This window comes from Trachurus trachurus (assembly GCF_905171665.1).
Source record: "Trachurus trachurus genome assembly, chromosome: 11".
In the NCBI taxonomy this organism is placed as follows: domain Eukaryota; kingdom Metazoa; phylum Chordata; class Actinopteri; order Carangiformes; family Carangidae; genus Trachurus; species Trachurus trachurus.
Window position 1 is genome coordinate 26150798 of NC_139904.1, and position 26564 is coordinate 26177361.

The window sequence follows — 26564 nt, forward strand, 5'->3', positions numbered from 1 at the left end:
CCAGGCCGGAGCATCCTGCAAGCTTCAGCCCCAGTAGAAAGAAGCATGATTGCCTTTACTGAAGTGCTCACACTCATACCTGGCTCTCTCTCTCTTTTTTTTTCCTTAACCATTTTTTACCTCAACAGAAATTCATTACTGTTGATGCATTATGCATTTTTGGATTTTATTTTCCAAATATGTTTGATTTCACTCTCCACAGAAATGCAATTTCACCACAAAGTTGAAACTAAGCTCGCCTGGAGCTGTGCTGGGCCATCAAAAGTTGTCAACAAATACTGTACCACCTCTGAAACAATACCCTGCTACAATTGATATTAATGCCTTTTCCACGTTCTCGAAGTTTGTACCTCAGTTACTCAGTGGCTCAAAATTGCCCACCGGACTTCCGTCTATTACCAAAACACATGCATCAGCACTTTATTTACTTTTCACCTAAACTTCTGCGTCTTTATTTGAAGAGCACAGAGGTCCTGTAAGGTTATTGTATGTGTTCCAAATGTGGCTAATAGTGTGATAAATCATATAGACTTGAGCTGCCTTGCCAATGTCAGTACGGTCACACTGCTACCAGTAGAGCACAAGCAACTCTCACATCACCGCTCTCCTTTATTTCTCCCACAGACCTGTTTTCCGTAATGATTATGGGCTGGCTCTGAACGCCCCTCTGAGGTTATCGAGATTAAACTTTGGAACCATCACTTTGCACAGGGAACCCATTATGCCACATTTCTGTCTCTGTGTTCATAATCAAGAGGAGCATTACAGCCAAACTCTACTTATTTAATTTTTGGTTAAATGTACTGTCATCATGCACACAGCTCGCAGTGTCGGCTGTTGCTATGCCAACTGTTGCAGTTAAGGACGACAGTTGATAAACCTCCTTGATTTCTCAGTATTTTCCTTTTTTTTCTGATATAAGTGACTCTGAAGAAATTTTCTAGCAGCAGCACATGTGCGCGAACAACTGTTGTGCGAATACCCTTGAGAGCATTAATTGTGATGGATAATTTGGTGGGGCTGCCACCAGTAATATCAGCATCATAATTACAGTGAGCACCATCCTCTCAGGTGTTGTTGCTATACTCAGAGGAAATCTCATTACAGTGTTAAACCCCTGACATTTAGAGACATCAGAAAGATGCAGAGCTGTAGTTATACCCATACTTGTTAAAGCTATATCACAGCCGTCCTTATTAAAATGGTGAGACACTACAGGCAAAAACACTGTTTTTTCATTCACTGATCAATTTTGAGATTTTGGGCTATTTTTCTTCCTTAGAAAATCCACATTAAGGTGGTTCTTTTACTTAATTTTTTCTCTGTCGTCAGTAGATTTCTCCTAAATTCGCCATAGTTAACATGCTACTGTGACATACTGTGCAGTGACCCATGTCATGTCAGGTGTCATTGTAAAGCTCTATCTCTCCTGAACAATGACGTCGGCTCCAGAAATTGTCATTTCTTTTGTATCCACAATCAATCGTAAAAGTATGATTTACAATAACAATCTATAGAATTTTACAGTACAAGTCTTTAAAGGCCGTTTTCTCAAAATTTGTTTTTCCTCAGACTCTGGGCCCGAAATCTCCACTTCAGCAGCACTTACAGACACCAAACCTTCCAGTTTTATCCCTGTCTATATTCTGAAGGTTTTTACCGAGGGGATTGTTGATATATCATTCAAAGCCTGATTTATACAACATTTTATTCCTAAAAACATGGCAAAATTGGATTTTTTTAGGGCTGGTGACAGCATTTTCTCATTTACAGAAAGAGATATCAAAAATCCCCTCTGGAAAAACTTCTGACTCTAATATGTCAACAAAATAAAACAAGAATTTTGAAAGGGGCTTCATACATTTTTCAGATTTTGGTTCTGGAAATGCGTGCAAAATAGTGCATATTTCATCAGATATTGCCTCATTTACATATTTAAACATACAATTTGACAAAACTTGTGATAGAAAAAATATTTGTATTAATGTGAGTGATAAACTTGGGAAGTTCCATGGTGATATCTGTTATTTAAAATGTTTACCCTATTCACCTGTAGTGTCTCCCCTTAATCCGGTGAAATCTCAGTGCTGTTCTCTACTCTCCAACACTCCTCCTCTAACATCCCAACTTTATGTTTTCCACTCATTTCTTTTGTACCATCAGAAATGTCCAAATGTGAGCTACTGTGGGCAGCAGTGTGGTTCTCTGCGTTACGGCACGCCCATGTGCCTCTCAGGTTGCCACCCTCAGCAGCTCCAAACACCGTGCCACCCAGCATGCCAGCAGGGCTGTTACCACAGTCTGCTCCGTGCCACCAGCAACCCCGGCCTAGACTACACCCTCGCCCTCAACCACGCACACGAGCATAACCCCATCCTGAACAATACCCACAACCACGCTCATAACCATAACCACACCTACAACCACATCGGCCAACCAGTATGTCGCTTGTAGAGGAGACATTATTTGTTAATGATTATGAATAGTCAAGTCCGTAGAAGGATGAAGGTGCAATCTGTAAAGCAATACCCTGAGACAATTTGACTCTCTGAAGCATGCACATCCTCGCTTTCCTGCCAAGAGTTACATGTGATGATCAATACCACTCTTACGGCGAGACTCAAAAAAGCAACTAAATAACATATTAATAAAAAAAAGCTGAGTGTAAAACTACAGTGTGTTTCTACAGAGGGTTATACACTAGACTATTTCTTGCTAAGGCACAGTGACCTTTGAAATCTTGTCTTCATCTTGGGACTGTTGGGCAACGAGCAGAGACTTCACAAGGTCACTGCTCCCAGCCAACATGCATTTTCACACATAACTGCTTTCAACACAAACAAGATATAAACATGCTGATTAGAAGTGCTGTTGGCCATATTTTGTCACTGTTGGATAGAACTTGTCTTTTGCTTTTAGTCTGTTCGTTAAGCTAAGATAAGATAAACTAAGCAAACAAGGTATTCTGCTGCTTTAAATTTGTGAGTGGTATCCGTTTTCTCATCTAACTCTCAGCAAGACGGCAAATAAATAACCCTATGTGAAACTAAATATCAAACTAAACAAACAAAAGTTGCCATTTCATTTAAAGTTTTGTTTTGTTTTGATTACATATTGCATCTTTGAATCTAAATTGGAATAGTTCTGGTGTATGAATAGACAGTATTGCTTGTGTTGGTTTCTTTTTGCATTCATATTGTAGGATGTTTGCTTGGTCTCCACTGTAGGAGTCAGTCAATAGGACTGTGTTCCCATAAGAAATAAGTGTTTGGTAAAATCTGTGACCTTTTGCAGGGAGAGCGGGAATAGTTAAAGTAAAGATGATTTGTTTTACTCAGTTTGGACGGGAGAGACAGTCTGAGAGAAAAAGGGAGATATCCTCATATCCTCATTTGCTCATTTAGTAGAGACCCATCTACAGTATGATGCTGTGGGTGATTTACGTACTAAGAGCTTTTCTGCTCCTCTGAGACCTTTACATATTCTGTTCTCTCTCTCAGTTTTTTATTTCCCCCTGTCCTCTTCTCTTTGCCTCTGTGGCGTGCCCAAACTGTCTAAAATCTGTAGTTTATTATCCAAACAAAGGCTTTTGTAAGTGAATCCCACAGAGGACGGGAGGAGGCTCTGTGGTGAGATGAGGGAGGACCACAACTGCATAACAATGAGCTTCACTTTTCACTAAAGTTTAGGGAAAACTTGAGAGGTGGCCATTTTGGAAACAATACTTCTTCATTTAGTGCAATGCCTTCTGGGTTTTTTCGGACTGTGTCCTTTCCCCCGGAGCGGTGCCAGCTTGCATTCCTCAAGTGCAATCTAGTTTTAAAGCAAGCTAAAAAGATCACATTTTACTGTGCCTAAAATATTATCTAAATATTCGGAGCAGGTTCCTCTGTGATGTTTGGATATACACTGCTGTTTAGGAATTAATGATCTGTAAAAACTGTTGGACTCTCACATTAGGCTATATATATTTTTTTTATCAGTTAAAGAAAACTCCACCGGACTACAACAAAGTTTTGCTTCAATTGGCACCGCAGATAATAACTTTTGCTGCTGTGTAAATTTCTGCCCCCGTTTCCATTCAAACGATACCAAGATGAATGATGAGGCATAAAGTGGCATTATATACCTGGCACAAAAAAACTCTCAGTTTCTCAGTCTCTCTCAAAATCAGAATTTGGATCTGCTGCTGTGAACTGATACACATCGTGAACAAAGTGGCAGCAGTGTGTGCAGTCAGACTCAGTTCTCTCTGTTCTGCCTTGTTCTTTTTGAGTTTGGACAAATGCACTATGAAAAGATTAAAACTTCACATTTCTGGTATGACTTAAGGCAACTTTTTTTCTTTTCTTTTCTTTTCTTTTTCTTTGTACTTATTCAGAGAGGACATTTCTAATTGACTAAGTTATAAAGTGTCACCATGGCAACAGATCCCATCCTCCTCTATTGAGTCAAATTAGTGCATCCGAGTCATTGGATACAGCACAACCATCCAAGATCCAATCACTCATCGGGTTTGTTCAGCTACTAATGAAGTGAATGTACCTGCACACACTTACTGTTTTTCCCTTCTTCTCACCCTGCCTCCCTCTCTCAAGACGGATTTTGAGAAGGACGTGGACTTGGCATGTCAAACAGGTGAGCACTCCTCCACCTGATTTCTCTTTCTTTCTTTTCCTTTCTCCTCCCTTTGTCCAACACATGATTAGCATAGCAGAGAGGCAATAAGGAGCTCTTACATTCTTAGCTGACGGCTGTGCATGTCAATGAAATGACAGCAGATGATGTGCTACATCTTGGCACAGTTGTGCACAAATTATTATGGCTAATCAATCACAGTGATTTTGCCCAGTAAGTGTTCAGCGAACATATGTTTGGATGAGACGGTGTTTAATTGTGCATGGTAATAACAATCCTCAATGATGTGCGGACCTGTTTCGCTCACTGGTGATGAGGGTTCTGTGTGTGTATGCGTGTGTGTGTGTGTGTGTGTGTGTTAAAATGTGTACAAATGAACCACAATATAGTTGTGCTTTGAAATATTAACACACCATCACTTTCCCCCTCCACCCTTGCAGAGAGAGGACACCCATGTAAGTTTTGCACCTCTAACTGACCTACTTAACACTGCCTGGTCTCTCCCCGAAAACTTCAATCTTCCCTATTGACGAATCCGGTTTGTAGGTGAAACTACAGAGTGAATTCAACAGTAACAACATAATAAAACAGATCAAACCGGATTCGTCTATAGGTTATCCTCTGGGCCTCCCCTGTTGGATGCAGATGCGATGGGATCAGACTGATCAAATTTCCCCACAACATGTCCAGTCCCTTTCACATCACGTTGCACCAACAGGAACAGCGAAACAGAGAAAATGCTTAGCTCTATACTCAGCAAGCGCCTCTTGCTGGTATGCTCCGACTCAGCAGGATCCAGCTTCATTTTTTGATCAAATGTGTAGCCTGACATTTTGTCACATCAATGCAGTCAACATGAAAATGGTCTGTGCTGCTACGTACATGCTTTGGTCTAGAGTTGGATTTTTGGGGGGCCACAGAGTAAGTATTCTTTCCTCTGATGGTGACAGAATGAGCATGATATCTGGCATGATCTTCCAGATGGTTTGATTTGTGTTTGATTGTGATGATAGATTGATGTTAGTTGTGATCAAACATTGTGTCTCATCAGCATGTCATAGCTAATTTTGGAATAGCTTTTCTAGAAGTATGCAGCATCTGTTTTTTTTTTTAACATTCATGAAAGCTAACCCAAAAGCACTGTAAGTAGTTTAATGTTTTGTTTTATTTATGATATTTATGTATGTGTATGCATTAAAGCACATAAACACACCAATTCAATTGCTATGGGAGTTGTATGCTGGTGAGTGAGATATGAGGCAGGATTTAGTAGCGAGGGAATTTGGCTCTATTTTATCTCAAGCACACAGCATTTTGCGCTGAGGGTCTCTTTCTCCTAGCTAATAAAAAAACCTGGCTGACCAGCAACTCCTGAGAATGGAGCAAGACTTACAGTAGGGTCACAGTGTCAGAAACAAAACTCCTAATACAAGAACTGAAACTTTTGGAGATGCCATCTGTCTTAGAGCTGCATCAAAGTTGAACACAAACTTAAATAACAGTGTTTTGCTTTCCTCCCTCGATATCTTTTCCTCTTTTCCATTCCCGATATTACTTCTGCCTCTACATTTACCCCACCCATAAACTCCTCATCTCTGCTTCTTTTTTCACCTTCTCCCTCTGGCTCCCTTCTCTTCCCCCAGTCATTTTCAAGGAGGTCAACACCTGTAATCCGGCCACCATCACTGGGACCCTCTCCCGCATCTCCCTGGATGATGAGGATGACCCCAAGCTGGCAGCCCATCAGGAGGGGGGAGTCGGAGTCAACTTCAGCTCCCTCCCCGGGAACATTCCCCCTCCCAACCTCATCGTACAGGTACGGGACTGAAGTTTACACTGATTGACAAACTAGAAGATTTAGAGATCTTGACTTTGCAGTCATTTGATTTTAGTTTAGTTTAGTTTATTTTGGTCTTGACGTGTCACCTCATTTTACAATAGAAACACATAAATGCATCAGCTAGGCAAGGTTTTTAAAGACAAAAAAAAAGACGATTAGACCAAAAAGTTGTAGGCCGAAGCTTAATTTATTTTGCCTACCCTGTTTATAAATCAAGTTATATTCAAAATATACAGATATCAGAGTCAAAAAAGAGAAAAAATATATTTTTTCCTTCAACAAACAAATAATAATAACTAAAAAAGAGAAGAAAAAACAGCTTTACAGCATAGCAGACATCAGACATTGCATGTTTTTAAATCATTCTCCAGATTATTCCATAGATTGACAGCTGTTGCCGTTTTACATCTTAATTTGGTGTTGGTTCTGATTTTTGACTTACTGAATAGACACACCCCTCTGAGGTTTTAATGGCTTTGTCTTTTATTGAACATTTTCTGAATACAGTCAGGATGTTGTTGTTAATTTTGAACATACGTTGTGCAGTTTTGAAGTCCACCAGTTCTTTGAATTTGAGTTCATAATGTATTTATAAATAATTGGTTGGTTGGTTACTTATACATTTCTTGTTTTCCCTGCAGGTTCCACCGCTTGGAGGCCTCAATGAGCTGAGTGAGACGCCCCTAAAGAAGGAGGTGAATGTGGACCAGCAGAGACAGCAGGCGCAGCAGCGCAGCGGCGCTCCAATTTACCTGTGCACCGAGAGCGGCCTGGGCTGGGCACGACCGCCCGCTTCCTCCAACAATTCCCAAGACGGAAGTGCCGGAAGCGGAGGAAGTGGGGGAGGAGGGGGAGGAAGTGGCGGAGGAGGGGAGGGAGACTACATGGTCTTACCTCGTAGGACGGTCAGTCTCAAACCTCCAGCGCCCTCCTCCCAAGGAGGCTTGGGGCTGGGGGGCGAGGACAAGCCTCTCAACATTGCGGTGGAAGATCCTCCCTTCCCCCCGCCTCCCTCTCCCCTGACCCTCCACCCAGCCGAGAGCGAGGCCTACCCGGCAGATTTTGTGCCGTCCAGTGTGGGCGACATGAACATCACCATGAACCTCAACCGCTCCTATGGGACGATCAAAACCATGCCCCACGGGCACGGCCACATGATGGCTCAGGGTGGTCTCGTACACTCCCACGGAGGACACATGCACACCCACGGGCATTCCCTCCAGCTGAAGCCCAGCCAGAGGCCGTCGGTCCGACAAATTCTAACAGGGGGAACTACAGTGGAGAGAACCAGGACCCTGCCACGCAACCTGGGCAGCACCAACGCCAACAGCAGCCTCTCAGCAGGATCCTTGGAGGTGGGTGAGAGGTTGAGGGAGGAGGCAAGGAAAGGTTCCTACTGGTGGTGGAACCTCCTCACTATGACCGTCTTTCACCTATAAGCTCACGGGTTGAAGTTCTGGATGTGGTGGTGGTGTGGCTATATTAGTGAACTTACAGTAGTGGATTCATAGAGATAAGAGGATGTGAGAAAGAGGGACGAAATGCTCTACAAAAGACATATTCACTCCTTATATTAATTCTTACTTATTTTTGATATACAAAACAATCATATTAACTTATTCATATCTATCTTTAATTAATTTAATTAATCAGTCTTTTTTGTGGTATTACAGACCTTTGGGTCATGTATGGCAAATCTGAAAGAAGTCCATTTTAATAGCTAATAACCATACATTTACATTGATGTGGCTTCCAATCCAGTCCATCTGGTATACACATTAACATGTCTAGAAGATATGCTATGATAATAACACAGTTGTGTCTCTTAGAGTTTTTGCCATAAGATCTGCAATTATTTTCAGCTGAGTAGTATTTATGGCTGCTGACTGAGACAGCAAACGTTAAAATGAGTTATTCTCATAATGACAGACAGCGTCTTCTTAGTTTATTGTGTGTGTGTGGCCGTTTCTGTAGGTGTGTGCGTGTGTGTGTGTGTGTGTAATGTGTGCAATACCCCCTCCTAACCGTACAAGGTGGCATAGCAGATGGACTGAGACAGACAGGATCAGAGGAAATACCCCAGGTGAATGTCTCAGCCCATCTTAATTTTACACACACGCGCACACACACACATTGATATACACACAAAAACAAGCCCGCAAAAACATGGACGCGTGAACAGACACGCACACTTTGGCATCTCGCTGACTCACAAGGTTGATTAAAGAGATGGAAACAACACTTTTACTGAAAAGTGCAGATGCTTCATTTAGGACTGAGGACGTTCAGGACAAGTCATTAAAACTCATAAAAAATCACTGTCATAAGATCCACGAGTACACTCATGAATACCAAAAAAAAATAAAAATCTGCAGAGAAACCTGTGGGATGTAATTTACTGCTATAATTTTACCCTGTTTGAATATGCTTGATTTGGAGATGGATATCAGAGCGCTTCTCTCAAGATTAAATCACAGCAGAGTTTTACTCCCCAATTCAAACATGGTGACGCATAATGGAGGGATCACGCAAATGTACTCAGTGTTTCGTTTCACTGTTGGTTTTTAGGTAAAGGGTAGTAAATTTTAACTCTAAATGATCTAGTCAAAGCATGGAAAAAAGTTTGCAAGCTTATATTATTTAATCGTCCTGTTATAGAGCCTAGTGGAGTGTGTATTGAAATATAAATAGATATCTTCATACATCAGTCTGTTAGCTGGAGGTCACGTAATGCCCTTTATTTGATGAAAACCAATGAAAACCAGTGATTATGTGGCTGCATGAGTATTTCCATAGGATCGTCATGCCATCAACTCACTGGAGCAAGGATTCCTTATAAATAGTGAATGAGTGAGTTAATGACTGCTTTATGTGTGTTTGCATTAAAACATGCAATATACTGCACATGTATATGCATGTAGCGTGTCTTCCATATTACAAAGCAAACCCAGTCACGGAATTTCTCTGTTTAAGGTAAGGATTTCTCCGTGGGAGGACGGTAATTGAGTTGTGTTTTTAAGAAGTGATGGGTGAATTCACAAAGTGAGGGGGACATCTCAGAGGGAAACTTAACTCACTATCTGTTTGCGTTCCTTTTTACTTTTTAAAACCTTGGCTGCCATAGCATCAGATCAGCAACTCTGCCCTCACAAAGAATGAATACAGCTTTTAACTAACTGTGGAGAGCAGCTCCTCTCCCTGCCAAATGCAAATCTGGCAGACAGCGAGAGCCAGATAGGAAGTCAGAGATGGAATGTAATGCAATGCAATGTCAGGGCCAGATGAGCTGGAAATGTCTGCAGCTGTTAAATTGGTGGCTTGTGTGCCACTCGCTGTAGCTACGGAGGCACTTAAGAGGAGAGCGGTGGGGTCCAAACAAGATTAGAGGATGAAAACCATTTCTCATATGTTTGTTGCAGCTCTTTTAATCGGAATGTCTCCAACAAATTACCCCAAAATAGCATAGAGGATGATTTATGCTAGAGTTGTAAATGATTGTATTTGAGACTATGTGAGCCGAGAAATTATTATTTCATTCTAATTCTGGGTTATTCAGCTTCACTAATCTCATTACATTGAAATAGACTGAATAATTTGCTTTTTTCTTTGACATTTGCAAGAATATCTGTATCATGTTGGGCAGTCAGCACACATTAGCCCTCTTCTTGTTCCTGAATACGGTTCAGAGAGATCCACAAAGAGACTGAGATAGGGAGGCTAAAGTTCACTGGTGGTCCAGGGGTGGTCATTGATGCTTTCTTCTCTCCCCCTGCCCCCCTCCTCTTTCAGAGGAAAAGAGTACGGTACTCTGAGCTGGACTTCGAGGTAAGAGATCTGACCTCACTCCCTGTCATTAGCCTGTCTCTGCTTTCTTGTGCTTCTGCCAGGACTTGAGTAACGCATAGAGGAGCAAAAAGCATTGCTAAACCCCTCCCTTCGCACCTCTGTCTCCCTTGCATTATGAACAATTTAGAACTGTCTCAGACCTACCTCACGTAGTATGCTGTTTCTCCAACAGCCCGGCCTATTGATAAAGACTATTATTACCTGTCTTGAAATAACCTTTTATGTCAATCAACTATAGAGACAAAACCATCACACGGAGATGCCCCGTGGTGTTGTCATGTCATTCTCTGGTCTGGGTCCTGGTTGAAGAAACAGCAAAGTAGAGTGCTTTCTGTGTCTGAATGAATACTAGTAATCCAGTTCTGGGTCGACACGTTTGTGGTCTTAGTTGACTGGTTATATCTGTTGGAACGACATGGGTCGTCAGTTTGTGAGTATGTCTGTGTAAAACTGACCTGGGTGTCCTGTGAATCTCCAGTCTAGTACATGTTTGCAAAAAGCCGAGTCAAAATTACTGTACTTCCCTTTGTACTGCTGCTGCTTTCTGTGCGATTTCAGTGTGATCTCGACTGTTGTAAAGACTGGACATTCACCTTCCACCACGGAGATATATCTGTATACTGCATATAGAGGGTATGAGTGATGACAAGCTACTAACAATGACTATGGCTGATCATTTCACTTATCTAGCAGCTTTACTGGAGAGTCATTAGTGGCTGCTGCATGAACAAGGAGATTGGCTCTCCTGGATTCAACTCTTTTCTCATCAATTGACTATTGACATTTGAGAAAGAGGTTGACACGTATTGGGGAAGGGTAGACTTCCATGAGATAATGGAAGGTAAGCCAATTATCAACCATGTTTTTTTTCTGCCCACTGTCAGAAGTGTACTTTAAACTTTCTGAAAAGTTTCAAACTTAATCAAGAATATTGTCCTTTTTAGGGGGGAACCTAACACTTAAAATGATTTATTATTGCACATGCAAGTTAGGCGATGCACAAGTGAGAAATTAATTGCAGCAGAAGCTCAGGCATCCTTAGTTTGAGTCCTTTGATTTGGTTCATTAGAGTCTCCAGCGAAGACCTGATAACCCTGATGATGACATCAGGGTTATCAGAACTACATGTGTAAAATTGGTGGAGTGCCCCTTTAACTGAGCATTTGGGGGTTACTAATTGAGGTCATATTTTGTTACATTTCACATTCTTGAAAACTTAAAAGTCTACCACACAGACAAGGATATGCCAAAGACAAAGAGGGAAGCAAAACACACAGCAGTGAAAAGACACATAGCAAGGGACAAGTAGCAATCCTGCTAGCAGATCAGAGATGAGAGTGCCCACTCCGAAGTCACAGGAGCCAGTGCTAAGCGCCAGTCCTGGCCGGTAAGTGTGTGGGTGTGAGTGCTGGCATCTTGCCCCTGTGTCACTTTCAGCTTTGCAAGCTGCTTTGACGATTAGCTACTGTCGAACAGCTCCAGCACTGCCCATTAGCACAGCGAGACAACAGCAGTGGCACTGACAAATGCAGTTTGCTGTCAGAGAATTAAAGATCTGGAATACAGCTGCCATCTAGACAGACATTTTCAGAACACAGGGAAGGCAGTTTTTGTCAAATATCCTTTCGCTAGGGCCAGAGTTAAATTCTAGTCCATCTGTTAGACATTTAATGAGTTAGACAAAATCCTGAGTTAACAGGACCACCAGCTAGCAGTCACCAGTCTGTAACAATGGCATCTCTGTCAGTCATTTTCACCAAATTTTCACTTTAAAGGACTCCTCTGCAGTACTCCCAGTTGCCAAATTCTTAAAGACTGAAGAAGTGGATGATGTATGAGCATGAGCCAGCAATCAATTGATCTGCCAGCGTCCCTTTCTAACCTCTTTCATGGCTGGCATCACTGCAGTCCCTCAGCCATTTACCCATTACCATTCCCCTGCCTGCCCGTATATTGGCCCCCCCTCCCTCCTTTTGCTTTTTTTTTCTATTTGGTTCATTTTTGCTGTCCCTTCCTTTCTTCCCTTCCAGAAAGTGATGCACACTCGCAAAAGACATTCTGAGCTGTACCATGAGCTCAACCACTCGTCCAAGTTCCACACCATAGACAGGTATAGCAGGGACGCAGCCATGTCCACATTCAAGGTAAGAGCATTGCCCAAAAGCGGGATGGGAATCCACTGTACCTGTGCACCTCCACTTCCCTTCACACTTTGTCACAACGCAAAACTCCTACCCCGTTAACACTAAAGAACTGACACAGGAACGCAAACACTGACTTCTGTGCAGATCAGAAAGTAATAAGCCTCGCAAAATGTCGGCAACACTGACTAAATACTCTCAGCAACACTGCATTTACTTTAACATGCAGCTTTCAGACAGTTATAGTCATAAAAATTCTAAGCATAGCTTCCAGTCATTTACAAACATGAGGTACTTTTTGAAAGTGGTTGTATTCATTATGGTGTTTTTTTTTTCACCCAAATTGCTGCCTTAGAAATGTGCAAACATTGTTTGCTCTAACAAGGAGACTTGAATGTAATGTGAATACTTTATATATTTTCTTTACCATTTGATTAATTCATTGTTGTACTTATTATCTTGTCCGTGGAGAACTGAACAATAACTACCGGATAAATACAGCTTTCGAGGCACAGTCTATTTCTGCTTATTTACTGTAAATCCCCTCTCTGTGTACTCTGTAATTGGCCTGAGCTTAATTCATTCTCACTGGCGGTTTGGGTGCCTTATTAAACACCTGTCAAAAAAGTTGATCTCATGAGCTGTTAGCTGCGGGATAATCAATCTCAGCCTGTTAATGAAATCCAAATTCTGCAATTTAATACCTGTGAACCTATTTCCCACCTCACCATAATGCACAAAAACAACAACACGTCTATACCCACAAGTGCTTTGTCTTTGCCTGTCACACTGGTTGATATGTCTGTTTAATGGATTCATTGTTTATGTACTGTATGTGACTGTTTTTCCTGTGTGTGTGCGTGCGCCTGTGTTGTTGCTTGTAGTGAGTCAGTGTGTGTGGGTGTTTGTATGTGTGTGTGTCAGTGGGATGCTTGGGTGGGCACCTGTGCACACGAGACACAGACGCATCTTTGAATCATTAATACACCATTAGCAGCAGACGAAAGAGTCCCTGCTTGCTCCGCACTGACCTTCAGAGGGCCAGTTTCATTAAACTTTAAACGCACACACACACACACACACACTCCTGCTCACACTCACACTCCTCTCATCTGCAGAGCTTCAGTGCGAAGAGCCATGATGAGTTAGTCAGCCTTGATAGGTGTACTTTCCCCTGGCATCGGCGGCATGCTGGTTCACATCTAATTTACACTGCCAGTAGAGGAACAGAAGCCAGCCTGACATCTCTCATATTCCCCTCGCCATGTAGCTACACACATACTCTATATACTACGCACACACATATAAACACACACACAAACATTCTGCCATTTCCCAATGCCAAACTGGCCTTTTCCTTCACTCCTTATTTGCTCAACGTCTTGATCAAGATTTTCAGAAGCACTGGCTGACTCCCCATTCATTAATGCCAAGCAAATACTTTATGGCAGAGAAGAGAAATGGTACGCTGCTTGCAAAGGCACAAGCCATATATTAGAAGTCTGTGGTTCTTAACCTTTCTCTTCACCAGTGACCCGTTTTCAGGTTTTAAATGCATACAAGTACCACAGAAATTTGTTTATAGCATCAAGGCTTTTTGACTTTGTCAGGAACCTCTATTTAAACAAAATAAAACAAAAAAAATATGTTTTCACAAAATTCTAAAATGCTCTGGTTAAAATTATGACATTTGTGGTGTTAGGGTCAATTTTGACCCGGTTATAACGATAAGAACAATAATGAGAGTTAAAACTGAAATCACAAGTGCAAAACCAACCTTTTCATGGATAAAGAAGCCTAACAACGTAACCAAGAGATCAGGAACAAATGGGATGATAAATAATTGTTTGTAGTGTGTTTTACGGCTGATTTTAGACACGGGTCAGAACCGACCCGAACACCAAAGATGGTAGCAGAAAGCTAACACAAGACGAAGGGCACTGGCTGACTCCCGATTCATTAATGCCAAGCAAATACTTTATGGCAGAGAAGAGAAATGGCAGGCTGCTTGCAAAGGCACGAGCCATATATTAGAAGTCTGTGGTTCTTAACTGTAGCGCTGCAGCATGCTAATATGCCTCAGAGGGAGCTCAGGTGCGCTTTGAGATTATGCCCAAACGTAAAAGAAATGAAAGCCCAGCCGCAAATAATGAATAGGCTGCATTTACAGTAAACCAATTAAGACAAATTGGAATGCATATTTCCTTTGGGCTACTGTAGTGACGTCATTATAGTTATGAAATGAAAAGGCAGCATCGATAACAGCTTACTCATCTGAATCTATTATGTTAAAAGTAAGAAGGCAGTTCACTTAACTGTGAATAATTACACAGATAATGCCTTCAGTGTCAGGCCTTTGACAGGACCCAGCTTGGGTTCAGCTCAGCTGTTGTCAACATCTCACTTTGAGAGTCACCCCCAGACACAGACATGCTGACTATAGAGTAATTATGGAGATGAGAAGAGTGTGTGGGTGTGGGTGTGGGTGGGTGTGCGTGTCCATACAGTTGCATACTGTATCAGTGTGCCTTTCATATGCGGCCTAATGCTTGTGTGTATGGTTTGTAGGCTGTGTGTGTGTGTGAGTGTGTTCACTTGTCTCTTCTTGTTTGTGTGCTCATTTTTATGTTTAAGATCAGTGTGATGTGCTGCCTGTGTTTGAAGCACATTAACTGTAAGACTAGTAGCAATGATATAATCGTTTTTATAATAACTTTAATAACCTGCCTTCTACGCCATATCACAGACACTGACACTGCTTTTCACATATATTACACAAGTACTCTGATTTAATAGCAAAACTAATTGCATTTCACTAGCATATCTTACCATGGATGGACGCAGAAAGTACTGTGGAAGCTGATAACCCTTAACTTCACATGGTCAATTGGCTTGGTCACTTAAGGACAGGGACTATTGAGCATCTCACCTTTAAATGATGACAGAGGTTGGCCTGTTTCAAGTAATACCAGAAGGAAACCCTGACTTCTCTCTACCTCCCTAATGAAGAGCCATGTACAGCCATATACATCAAAACATCATTAACCGCCCAGAATTTTTCAGGCTTCTCTCTCCTTTTAAAGTGCCTAAACAGTGTTTTAACCCACACCCTAAACACCCTGTAAACCCTTCTAACCACCGTGGCGGATGTTCATCCACCACAGGTCCCCCCTCCCCCACCACCAAGACACAACACTGAGCCATCACTAGTGCGAAGGACGTCCCTCGTTTACAAAGAGAGTCAACGTAAGACAAACTAAACCCCACGTAAACCCTGTGCACTAGAGCCCCGCTAACTCACTCTAATGCAGGCCCATGCGTTGATGAGCTACATGTCGCTGTATGTGTATCCCATAGTTTGCCACTGTTTCTTCAGCAGCTGTCTTTTCATGCAGCAGTAATGTCCACTTCACATGTAATTGACTGTTGGTTAAACCCCTCCCGCAAACAGTGATTGTGCAGTCATAGCTTAACTGCTGTGACTAGCTGTGGCAAGCCTGTCAAGCTTTGGATTTCTCCACAAACTAGAGTGGTGCGGGTCTTTATGTGTGTGTATGTATGTGTGTGTGCGCGTGCTCATATGGGCTGTAGTAAGATATATCATAGTAAGAAATTACTGTATGTAATTTTACAGTTACAATATAAGAAAGTGTTTACTTTGTGTCGGCTATGTGTTGACCTAAGATGCCATTAGCATGTCAAGTTAACCCAAAGACCACATAGTTAGTTAATGTGCTATTTTCTGCTGTCTAAAATCTGACCCACAATGCTGTCAGAGTTTAAGCTAACAGCACCAGTCTTGTTCATTACTGGAATTTACACTCAATCTCCCACAGCTAATGCTAATAACAGAGATAGAGTTGAGTTTGCACATCAAATACAAAATAACAGATACCATATTTCTATAATGCAAGACTGTTGTAGCAAAAAGTGCATGAGGAGCCTGCCATTTTGACTATACATGTAACTTTGGTCTTTCAGTAGGATATCATGTATGTTAGCCTATAATCTTGACTTCTGCATTCAAGAATTTAAAAACAAGTCAGCTGAAAACATGAACAAAAGTGATCTAAATTATTTCAGGGTCCTAATGTTAGTGCCGAGCTACAGCTGTTGGCTACATAAAAATGTGAAACCCTCTGTCATATTAAGGATCTGTTGTTTCAAAACATAAGAATTATGTAGCCTATGTGTTGGATGAGAAATAAAGCTTGACAGGTGTAGCAACAATAACTCAGGTGGGTGGAGGAGTTTAGTGAACAGTCAGTACATGGTGCTTCAGTCTCCATGCAACACCAAACAGTTGTTTGAAGGCAATACACAAACAGTGTCAAACTACACATTTACTCCATGTAGCTGCTCATCTACTTCCTGTCAGCGTTGTCTCGTAGTGAAGTAACTGTATTTGATGAGCCTTAATGTTAGATGATCCCCCAGTGGTGTGGTGGTGTAAAAGTTCAGTGCATCACAGCCTTTGTTCCTCAGCATTCATGTGATGAATGCTACCACCCTCTTCCTCCATCAACTCCTGTACAAATTCATATTAGAACATACAATCACTATGATTGGGATGATATGGATATGGATTGATATGGATTTGTAAGGTGGCCTGATGCAGGACCTGATTAATCTTCCATGAGAAAAGGTAGGCCTACACTCATGAGGCCTTTCCTTCTGTTGTCTTGCTGAGTTGGGTTGTTTTTTCATTACTGTAGCGCACTTAGTGTGGTGTGACAATCCACATATTCACTGTGTTCATTTCAGTGCCTGAGTTAAACCTTATGATGTAAACACCCTAACCAAGTGATAAATCAGTTCATAAAGACAATGATCCATGCAAAACAATTTCTAATCACCTCATAAACCACGATATTCTATTCCATAAACTAGCTCATTGGCACTGAAAATGGCCAAACACTGTGCAGTTTGTACGGGTTCTGGTGAAAGACTATAAGAAATATCACAAAGGCTTATGGGGTCAGAAGAGACCTGATCCATTTTACTTCTGTGGAAAGGTAGGATCTCTGTGTTGGCCGTGTTGAGGAGATGAGTGGATATCAGAAAATGTCCCATGCTTTTTTTTTTTCTTACTGTTCATCTTATCCAATTTTCTGTGTAAGTGCAGTGGGCTTAAAGTGGTCTTGGGCATTACATGTGCCACACAGATAGAATCCACATACCTCAATCTCTCAATTTCATGCTTTTCTTGTCTTTCCTTCTCCTCTCCATACCACCCCCTCACACTTGTTAACCCTATGTGGCCCAATAACTGGTATTTTCCAGGCTGATAGCTAGAGGCTGTTAAAGACAGAAACGGAGGGGAACTACATGACCGGAAAGAAAGGAGGGCGCAGACACTCATCAAGACTGAAAATAAACAAATGTACATGTTGCCCTCTGTTACATATTCTGTTCTATTTTGTTAAACATGCATGACCTTTACATTCTCTTCCACAATAGTAAACTATGACTAAGAAAGGTCACGCCCAGGTTTTGACACAAACATATATCTCTCCTGCTGGTTGCACTTTGTATATTCGCATTTTTAATGCAGAGAGATGTATAGCAACCAGCTGTGAGCGATAATGCGATAATGTAAACTTAATAGCTATTGTTTTTTCTTTGACAGTGGCTGACCTTGAATCAAATGCTTAGAATACACGTATATATATTTTATAGTACTGTATGTATATACAGCTCTTTCCCCCAGTAAGAGAGTAATGTCAGTATAGTATTATATATAATACTCAATATAAGTGGATAGAAAGTGGGCTTCACATTAATGCTAATGACAAAAATAAATTCAAATCCTGTTTTAAGTATAGTGCATGCTTTGAGAGGGGCAATATGGCCATCAGAGGAATGGAGTCCATTTTCATTGCACATTCCATAATGGAGACATGATTCAAATGGAGTAAGTGGGGTTACTGAAAGACAGAGAGGATGCAGTGTGTACGCAGCGCAGTACGTTCAGGCATTAGTCCCTGCACTAATGTTGAATTTCTCGGCCTCTATCATTGTGGAAGTAGCCCGTTGTTTTCTATCCTCTCCACAGGGTTCAGAAGGTCATAACACAAATTTGCATGCGGTGCCCAATGATGCAGTGTTGTGCCACTCTGTGTGGGGATGGACGGGGTGTGTATGTATATGTGAGAGCGAGAGAGAGTTTGCACTGCATAATGGCCTGGCTGATGCATTTTTTAGCTCTCAAATGGGATATATTTCCATCCCGTCGTCTGCTGTGTTCTTGATTAAATGAAGCGTGCCTGGCTTCCTACTCCAGATAGACAGCGAGGAGTGATGCGGAACGCAGTAGGATGGAGAAAAAGACAAAGGAAACAAGTACCCTACTTTGTTGTGATTTCACTCATGCTAGATCAGAGCCGGGACAGCGAGGAAATTTCTGATTATGAGAGATGTATTTGCAATTCAATCTAAATGGCTCTAGGCATGTGTCTGAATTCTGCAATGGAATCCTATTCTACAAGGCCACATATGGAAATATATTGTAGTCCAGTCTATGAGGGCTCCTCCATCAGCCTGCCCCATATAAGAGAGGTGCAACCTGCGGTGCTCTCTTTATGCATCCTCAGTTAACATTAGTGTCTTTTATTGACATTCCAACAATATTTTCAGGCCACTGAAGGAGAATTTAGGAAAGGTAATGTGTATGCTTCGAGGATGTCTTGTGTAAAATGAAGATGTATAATTTTAAATGACAAAGACCCAATTTTTGTTGATTCAGTGGGGGCAATTTGCCTGCACTCGCAAATTCCCATAGGTCTTGATAGTCAATTTGCTGGCATTAAGCTAAGGGGCTTCAATTTCACATTCCAGCAATAAAGCAAGTCCTCCTCTCTTCTTCCTCTTCATATCTCATTCTCCCCTCTATTCATCCTCCCGGCTTGACATTTTCTCTCTTGCTATCTCCCTCCTTTTCCCATTTCTCCCTCTAAACTCAGCCCTCGGTGGCACGTTTGAGGCATTAATTGAATAATTAATTCTTCTCATTAGCTTGTTTTTAATTATTTCCTTGCCCCCATCTCCGAGCCAAGTATAAACTCATCAACTGTTTTCACCCTTCCACATAAATTGCCCATGAAAACTGAGGGCTGGCGGAGTGTAGCTTTAGCACACTGGCTCTATCAGTGGCTCCTAATGAGGGGACGGTTAGCCCAGGCGGAACAAGCCTAACGCTGGCTTCGTGCACAAAGAGGCACAATACTAATTTAGCTCATTTAGTGTCCTTGGGCCAATTAAAGGGAGGTGAAAAGGGCCGAATCCGCTAGCTGGAAGCATTTTCACTATAGGAATACTGGCCGTGGATTCCAATGCGCTGCACTGGCCCGGACAGCGGTGAACCAAGCCTGTGTGTCTGATTGCTCGTTTGTTTGCAATGTGTTGCACTAATGGAATTTATTTGCCCTACATTCTCCAGATTTGGCTCCTTTGAAGGGCCTTATTACTTGTGACACAGATTCCTTCCCAGCTAAAGGGTAAATGGTGCTAAAGACTGTCATGGCCAGTTAGCTCTATTTTCGTGCCTCCTAATAAATGATGCTGTTGCTGATTTGGCAGTCTGGATTCTGTCATTATCTTGATGGTGTTTTGAAATAAACAAACACACACACACAGAGAAACCTTGGAATAACCCAGCTGTGGCTCACTGACAGCTGTTCAATGACAGATGTTCTGGTATCCACTCTACTCCTGCATTGTTTGGTGTTATTTTCATTTTCTTCATGTATAAATGTTATTTAAGTTTGTTTCATGTGGGCTTCACACACATACTCACTGTATGTCTTTTCTTTGCCTTACTGCTACATTTTATTGATTTTTTTTCTTCATTTTTTTGTGTGTGTGTGTTTCTTGTTTTATGTCCTTTGTTGGCTGACTTGGCCTTCTGTTGCATGCTTGTTGTCATGTCCCAGTTTGAATGTAGCCAGACAGTCAGCAGAACCATGGGCATCCAAGTCAACAAAGGTAAAGTTAACCCACTTACCCGAAACCACCCGTCCTCCCCATCATCTCCCACAGACAGCCTGCCACATTACTCACCCACATCCACACACGGTTTTCCATTCCACAGTCCAAATGAGGGGGGCTCAGAGTGGCAGAGAGTGGGCCACATACACCAACACTGTTGCAGAGGCATCTCAAGAATGCTTTAGATGTTTATGCGGTAGCATCCTATTTTTCTCTTTCGCTTTCCCACTGAATCCATGCAAACTGTTTTTCTATTCTGTTTCTGTTTAGCGTTGTCATGCTTGCAGCATCTTCTCACACAATCTAGTGAAGCTTGGCCATAACTCCTAGTGCTGGGCATTAAGCCAAACAATTGGCAATTGGCATCTGTCACAATTTTTTTTTTTTACAAATGATAGAAAGACATTATACTGTATTCAGGGGTCTATTATAACCCAGTGATGCCTCCAAAATTCCCCAGTGAAAGACTGTAGGTCATTGTTTGATCAGGGATGATATCAGTGAATTACTGTCCTTACCACAGGTTTCATCATTAACAGGTGGTGCACAAGCTTCACCTTTAGAGGCGGTTATATAACCACATCTGACACATTGGAGGTTGATGCGGCAGATATATAAAGATACTCATTATAGTGATTGAAACAGGTCAGAAAAAAAAACAGTTCAGCCTAATGCAGGTAGCTGTTAATGCTCATCCTGTCTGCCAGCCCTGATATATTTTATGTGGTGTAAAAGTCAGTGAGGAGCAAATATGATAGAGAAAAAATTGTGGAGATAATTTCCCATTTGGACTCGAGGAGAACAGAGAACACACACAAAATATACAGTATATATTCATAAATAAAGTCGATTCGTTTTTGATTAGTTTTGTTTATGCAGCTTTGTGATGGAGAAGGATAATTAAATCTTTTATTTGAGTAGAAGCAATAATATGGCAGTATAAAAATACTACGCACGGCCTGTATTGACAATGTAATTTTAATATTTAATACTGACATAAAAATATCATAAGCAGTAGTTGATGTCAACCAAATGAAAAATGTCACCTGAGTGTTTCTTATTAGTGTTTGTCTAATGTTGGCAGATTATTATTACCTGATGTTTTGTAAATGTAAAATATGAACTAGTTAAAATTAGTAGAAACAACTTTGTCAGTTTAATGTAAAAGTGAAGTAAAAGTTGCTGTGTGCAGTTAGTAGGCTACATGAGTAAATGATCGAGTTACATCCCACCACTGATGCAGATGCCAAAAATATTTAATCTGTCAATAAATGCAGTCAAAGTTGGTAATGAGCACATCACATATGACAGTAGATCAAAACAGCCTGAGGCAATTTGCTAAGCCACAGAAATGGTTTTAATCTCTGAGGGAGTGAATCTGAATCTTAAATCTTGCATACACTGAAAAATCTGTTTTTCTGTCTTTTGTAAACAACTCTCCACGACAGAATGGTCTCGTCTGCTGCTTTTAACAGAGACAAGAAACTGAAATGAGAGCATAAAACTTGTAGACTTATAGAAACTTGTAGAAAATAACAACTTCAAGAAAAAAAAAACTACAGTCAGTGTGGTCAATATTAGCCGCCTTGTTAGAGCCACCGTAGGGAATCAAGTTGGGCCCGGACTCGAGGTCGACTGGGATTCAGAAAGAACAAATGGCCTGAGCACTCACACCAATCCCCTAATGACACACATACACATGGCAGAATATCTGTGTGTGTGTGTGAATGTGTGTATACTGTATGTGTTGAGCTGCTGGCCACAAGCAACACTGCGAGATGTGTGTTTACAACTTTTTTTGCACCGCTGTTGCTGGATTCATCAGCAGCTCCCATGCTGACCAGCCCTGTAGGAAAATACTTGTTACTTCTGAACAGCAGCGCATGTTGTGAACAAAAAACCAAACTCCCAACCACCCATAGCGCCAAGCCAAGGAACGCACGAAGACAGCAGGAGCATAAAACAAACGACTGATAACACTGCAGAGGTAGAACAGGGGGAACTTAGGTTTATGTATTTTAAATCGGAGGCAGAATGCGCAGTGTCAGCAAAGTACACTTTATTGCCTTGTGTTAACTGTTTAATATGTTAACACATCCGGTACAAAAATGAACAATGGAGATTGTGTAGATAGCACTTCCATGCACTTTTAACCAGATTAGTTATCCTCTTTAACATTATTTAGAAAACATGAGCCATAAAGCCTCTAGCACTGCACAATAGATTCACTGTTATGGCATTTAGTATCAATTTACTCTACGCCCACATGCTCCTCTCTTCTTTTATCCCTCTATATGGTATATGTAGTTGCTATTAGCTGTGAGTAGCTTGTTGAAATCTCTCCCTTCGCCCTCGTCTTTGCTTCCTCAATTTTCTTCTTCAGCTTTCACAGGTCAGAATGTTAAAAAAAAGAAAGAAAAGAAAACACAACACACACCACCTGTTGCAACATAGTTCGATAATGTGTGTATTACCATGGTGCACTGTTTCTGTTTGTGTGTGCATGTTGTCGGTGTGTACAAGTGTTATGTTCTCTCATGAGAGGGGATTGAGAGATGGAGACAAAGAGAGAGAGAGAGAGAGAGGGTGAAGTGTGAGCACAAAGCAACGACTGCCTGTTCACCTGCTGAAGGTGTGGGAACAATGCTATTGTTTCAGGGCAGAGTTGTCAGTGACTGTGATCCCCCCCCCCCCTCCTTCCCCTCTTCTTCTTCTCTGTCTTTCTTTCCCTTTCTGTCTTTCTCTGTCTCTCATCAACCCCTTCCTCCTCCTCCTCCTCCTCCTTGTCTCCTCCCTCCCATTTCATCACCACAGAGGGAAAAGCGATGGAGCATTTCGTCTGCCGGAGGTGAAAAGAACTCGTCGAGTGTAAGTAGAGGGGTTTCTGGCAAAGAGAGAGAGAGAAAGAGGGGGAGAGAGGGAGAGAGGGATGAGATGGGGGGCTTTAGGGCAAGGAGGGAATAGAGGCAGGCAGAGATGGCGAAAGGGAATGGATAGACACGCAGTAGCAGCACAATCGCGTTAGCCTAGTCTCCCAGGGATAAAGTTGGGCTTAACTGCAGCATTACCCACACTCCTGCATTACAAAATGTTCCTTCGCCAGCATTTAGCATGCAAATTGGCTCCCAGATTATGCCTTTTGTATTCATTTTACCAACTGTCAGGCTGTGACGCAGGGAGAATGATAATCAGGCAGATATTGCCCCCTAGCGCTTGGGCGACGATCATCACACTGCAAGAGAGGGGAAGGGAGTGCTGTGCTGCTGCAGATCAATGAACTGACTCTGTGTGTGTGTGTGTGTGTGTGTGTGTGTGTGTGTGTGTGTGTGTGTGTGTGTGTGTGTCTCAGATGAAGAGATAGACAGGGTTTGAGGGTGTGAAAAGCTCAAAGTGAATTACACGTGAGCACTCTTGATGAGGTGGTAAAAGAGACAGGATTGCGGGGAAAGAGTGTGGAATAGACGAAATGAAAGAAGCAAAATGAGAGTTGTTCTGAGGTAGATCTGAAGAGCAGACACAGTGGTGCTCTCTCCTTTAATGGATTACATGCCGTATGTACAAACAGGCACAGTGATGCAGGGTAAGGTACATCACAGAATTTGCTCTTGAATCCAATTTTCAAAACATCTTTTTATATGATTTGTTGCTGAAAAGTCTTTGAATATTCATCTTCTGAACGTTCATTTAGAGTATGAATATTCAAGCTTCATGGAGTCCAAAAGCTCTGCTGCAGCTGAGTCCATCATGTCTGTGAAAATCATCACGACTAGTCTGTCTTCTTCTTCCTCTTTTTTTTGTCTTTCTATGTTTTGCTCCACCAAGACTCATCTGGGCGAGCAATCCCTCATGTCTTTTCCCAACTCGTATCTGTGAAATCATTATCTCCACAAGATAACGAGTCTGATTTGAATAATGGCCCTTATCTGATGCATAATGCTACCTCTAATTCTGTTTTCAAGATAATCCCCCAACATGTATTTTACATGCATGGTGGCCACATCTGCGGACCACATGCAGCAATCACAGGCTCAGGTCTAGCAGAGTTCATGCTTTTATCAATTTATTTGAAAAGCTACTGATTGGGAGAGGTGGGAGATGAAAGTGGACAGGTACAGTAAATAATAGATCATGAGCTGGGTTTTTTGATGATGGAAAAATGAAGAGGTATCTTGAAGTTCAGGTAGGTATGGTATTGCTATTTAGGATTTGTGGGGTTGAATCCTGTAACTTCTTAGAAATAAGCGTTGGACCTCTCGGACCTCTCAGTTTGTATGTTGACATTTGTAAAGGTTAGAGACACAACATCAAATTCAGTTTCTGTGAGAGAATATTTAAATGTATCCATCTCCAAATCTGATACACAGGACAAAACTGTTGTTTCCAGGTATAGAGGCGAGAGGTTCTTTTTTCAAAGTGTTTGCATTCGTTTTTACCTGTTGTGATTGCGGCAAATTTGATTGCTGAATCCACTTAGCCCAATGTGGCAACAATCATGAGTGGCCAGATAATCAGACAGGATACAAACAAGCCGACAGCTTAGTCTGATTATCATCCTTGCACTGGAAATGTGTGTGGTTGAAATTGAAACATGTAATCAGGGCTGAATTAAGCCACTATGGAGACCCAGAGCAAGTACCTGTGCCCCCCCTGGTTTCCCATCACTCCAGTTCTCCAATTGTGTTTGCTTATAATTTGATTACAAGCAAATGTATTAGAGAATACCCTCTGTGCAACAAACGTGCTTTATGAAAGCGAGGTCACTGTTTCCTGGAGTTTTTGGCTGGTTGTCTGCCAAGAAGGAGTCCAATAGACATCTGCTTGTAAAATGTTAAATTGTCATTTTTTAGTGAATTTAAGTGGATTTTGACACCGTCAGAGGCTAACTGTTACTCAACAGCTAAGCTAACCAGCTGTAACCTTATATTTAATGGACTTCAATGGATTTAATACAACCTCTCCACCACTAAACATGTTTTTTTTTTATATTGATCAATTCCTTTAAGATGCTAAAATCTGTGTTCAAATAGTCTGTTTGGTAAAGGTACAACTATGGTGAAAGGAATAAGGCCCTTATCAGTTTACTTTATATTGTGTTTGAATTTATATTCGCTCATAGGTTTTGCTCAGTTCAAGTAACACAGCACTTGCCACACAGGTAATCTAGAGCCTTCTGGGGTTTGTGGCCCCTGGTAGGTTGCTGGCTTTGGAAGTCGGTATGTAAACTATAGGGGTGAATGTTGAAAACAGGCAATTCATGTAATATTAAAGTTGATCTTTCTTTGCATCCTCTGTTTAGCTAACATGGTAAATTGAACATGGTGTGATTGATTTCCAAAGCTGTGAAAATACCACCCAGTTCATATGAAACGACGACTTAACTTCATAAACAGCTGTGATTTTCCTATCTGCTCACATTGTTTAAAATACACAAGCAAGACAGTGGAACCTTTTAAGCCATGGACTATTTTCTTCCAGCCATTAAATTAGCAAAAGTGTATATGGACACTCTCTAAAGGCACTTTAGAACATGTGCTTGTGTGACAGCTAACCTTTCCTTACATGGCCCATGTCCTTGTCCTCTTCTTCATCAGGACAAGTCAACCCCGGAGGACCAGAGCTCCTGGGACAGCTTCAAGACCATGACCCCCGAGCTGTCCATCGTGCCTGGGGAGCAGAAGGACCGGATGGAGCTGCACAATAAGAACTGGGACTCCTCCTCTGCTAACACTCCCGACTCGTCTGAGGGAGACTTCCAGACTGAAGTGTGAAGACACGCAGATGTACGCACACTCACTGGAATACACACACTTTTATGCTGAGATACAGTACAGATGCACAGAGAGATACTGAACTTCTGAAAAGCTATACATAAATACATGATTTTTGGCAAAGATCTCGCACACACTGCTCCCCGCCTCCTGCAATGTGCTCTGTCGGATCCCATACTGTATTTGTTTACTTCTGCAGTGGACAGACATGGAAAGAGGACTGTTCTACTCTATATTTTCGCAAAGACTATTGAAAAGAAAGAACAGGGGCTTGACACGTCTGTGATTGAGAGAATTTTTAAATGAACTTCAACAAAAAAAAAAAAAAACCTATGAAAACTTATT

General features: G+C 41.6%; 1 protein-coding gene across 1 annotated transcript in view; it reads left to right on the top strand.

Annotated features, from left to right (window-relative positions):
* The window catches only part of adgrb2 (adhesion G protein-coupled receptor B2), a gene marked incomplete at its 5' end in the record, with an annotated part of 155444 nt that extends 129148 nt beyond the window's left edge, over window positions 1–26296 (top strand). The window contains 9 exons of the mRNA XM_083981756.1: window positions 2164–2439; window positions 4599–4638; window positions 5079–5093; window positions 6282–6454; window positions 7120–7833; window positions 10268–10303; window positions 12355–12468; window positions 23266–23319; window positions 26043–26296. Coding sequence (XP_083837882.1) covers window positions 2164–2439; window positions 4599–4638; window positions 5079–5093; window positions 6282–6454; window positions 7120–7833; window positions 10268–10303; window positions 12355–12468; window positions 23266–23319; window positions 26043–26219 — 1599 coding nt within the window. The 3' untranslated portion in view covers window positions 26220–26296. The remainder of the gene's footprint in view (window positions 1–2163; window positions 2440–4598; window positions 4639–5078; window positions 5094–6281; window positions 6455–7119; window positions 7834–10267; window positions 10304–12354; window positions 12469–23265; window positions 23320–26042) is intronic.
* Window positions 26297–26564: the final 268 nt, after the last annotated feature.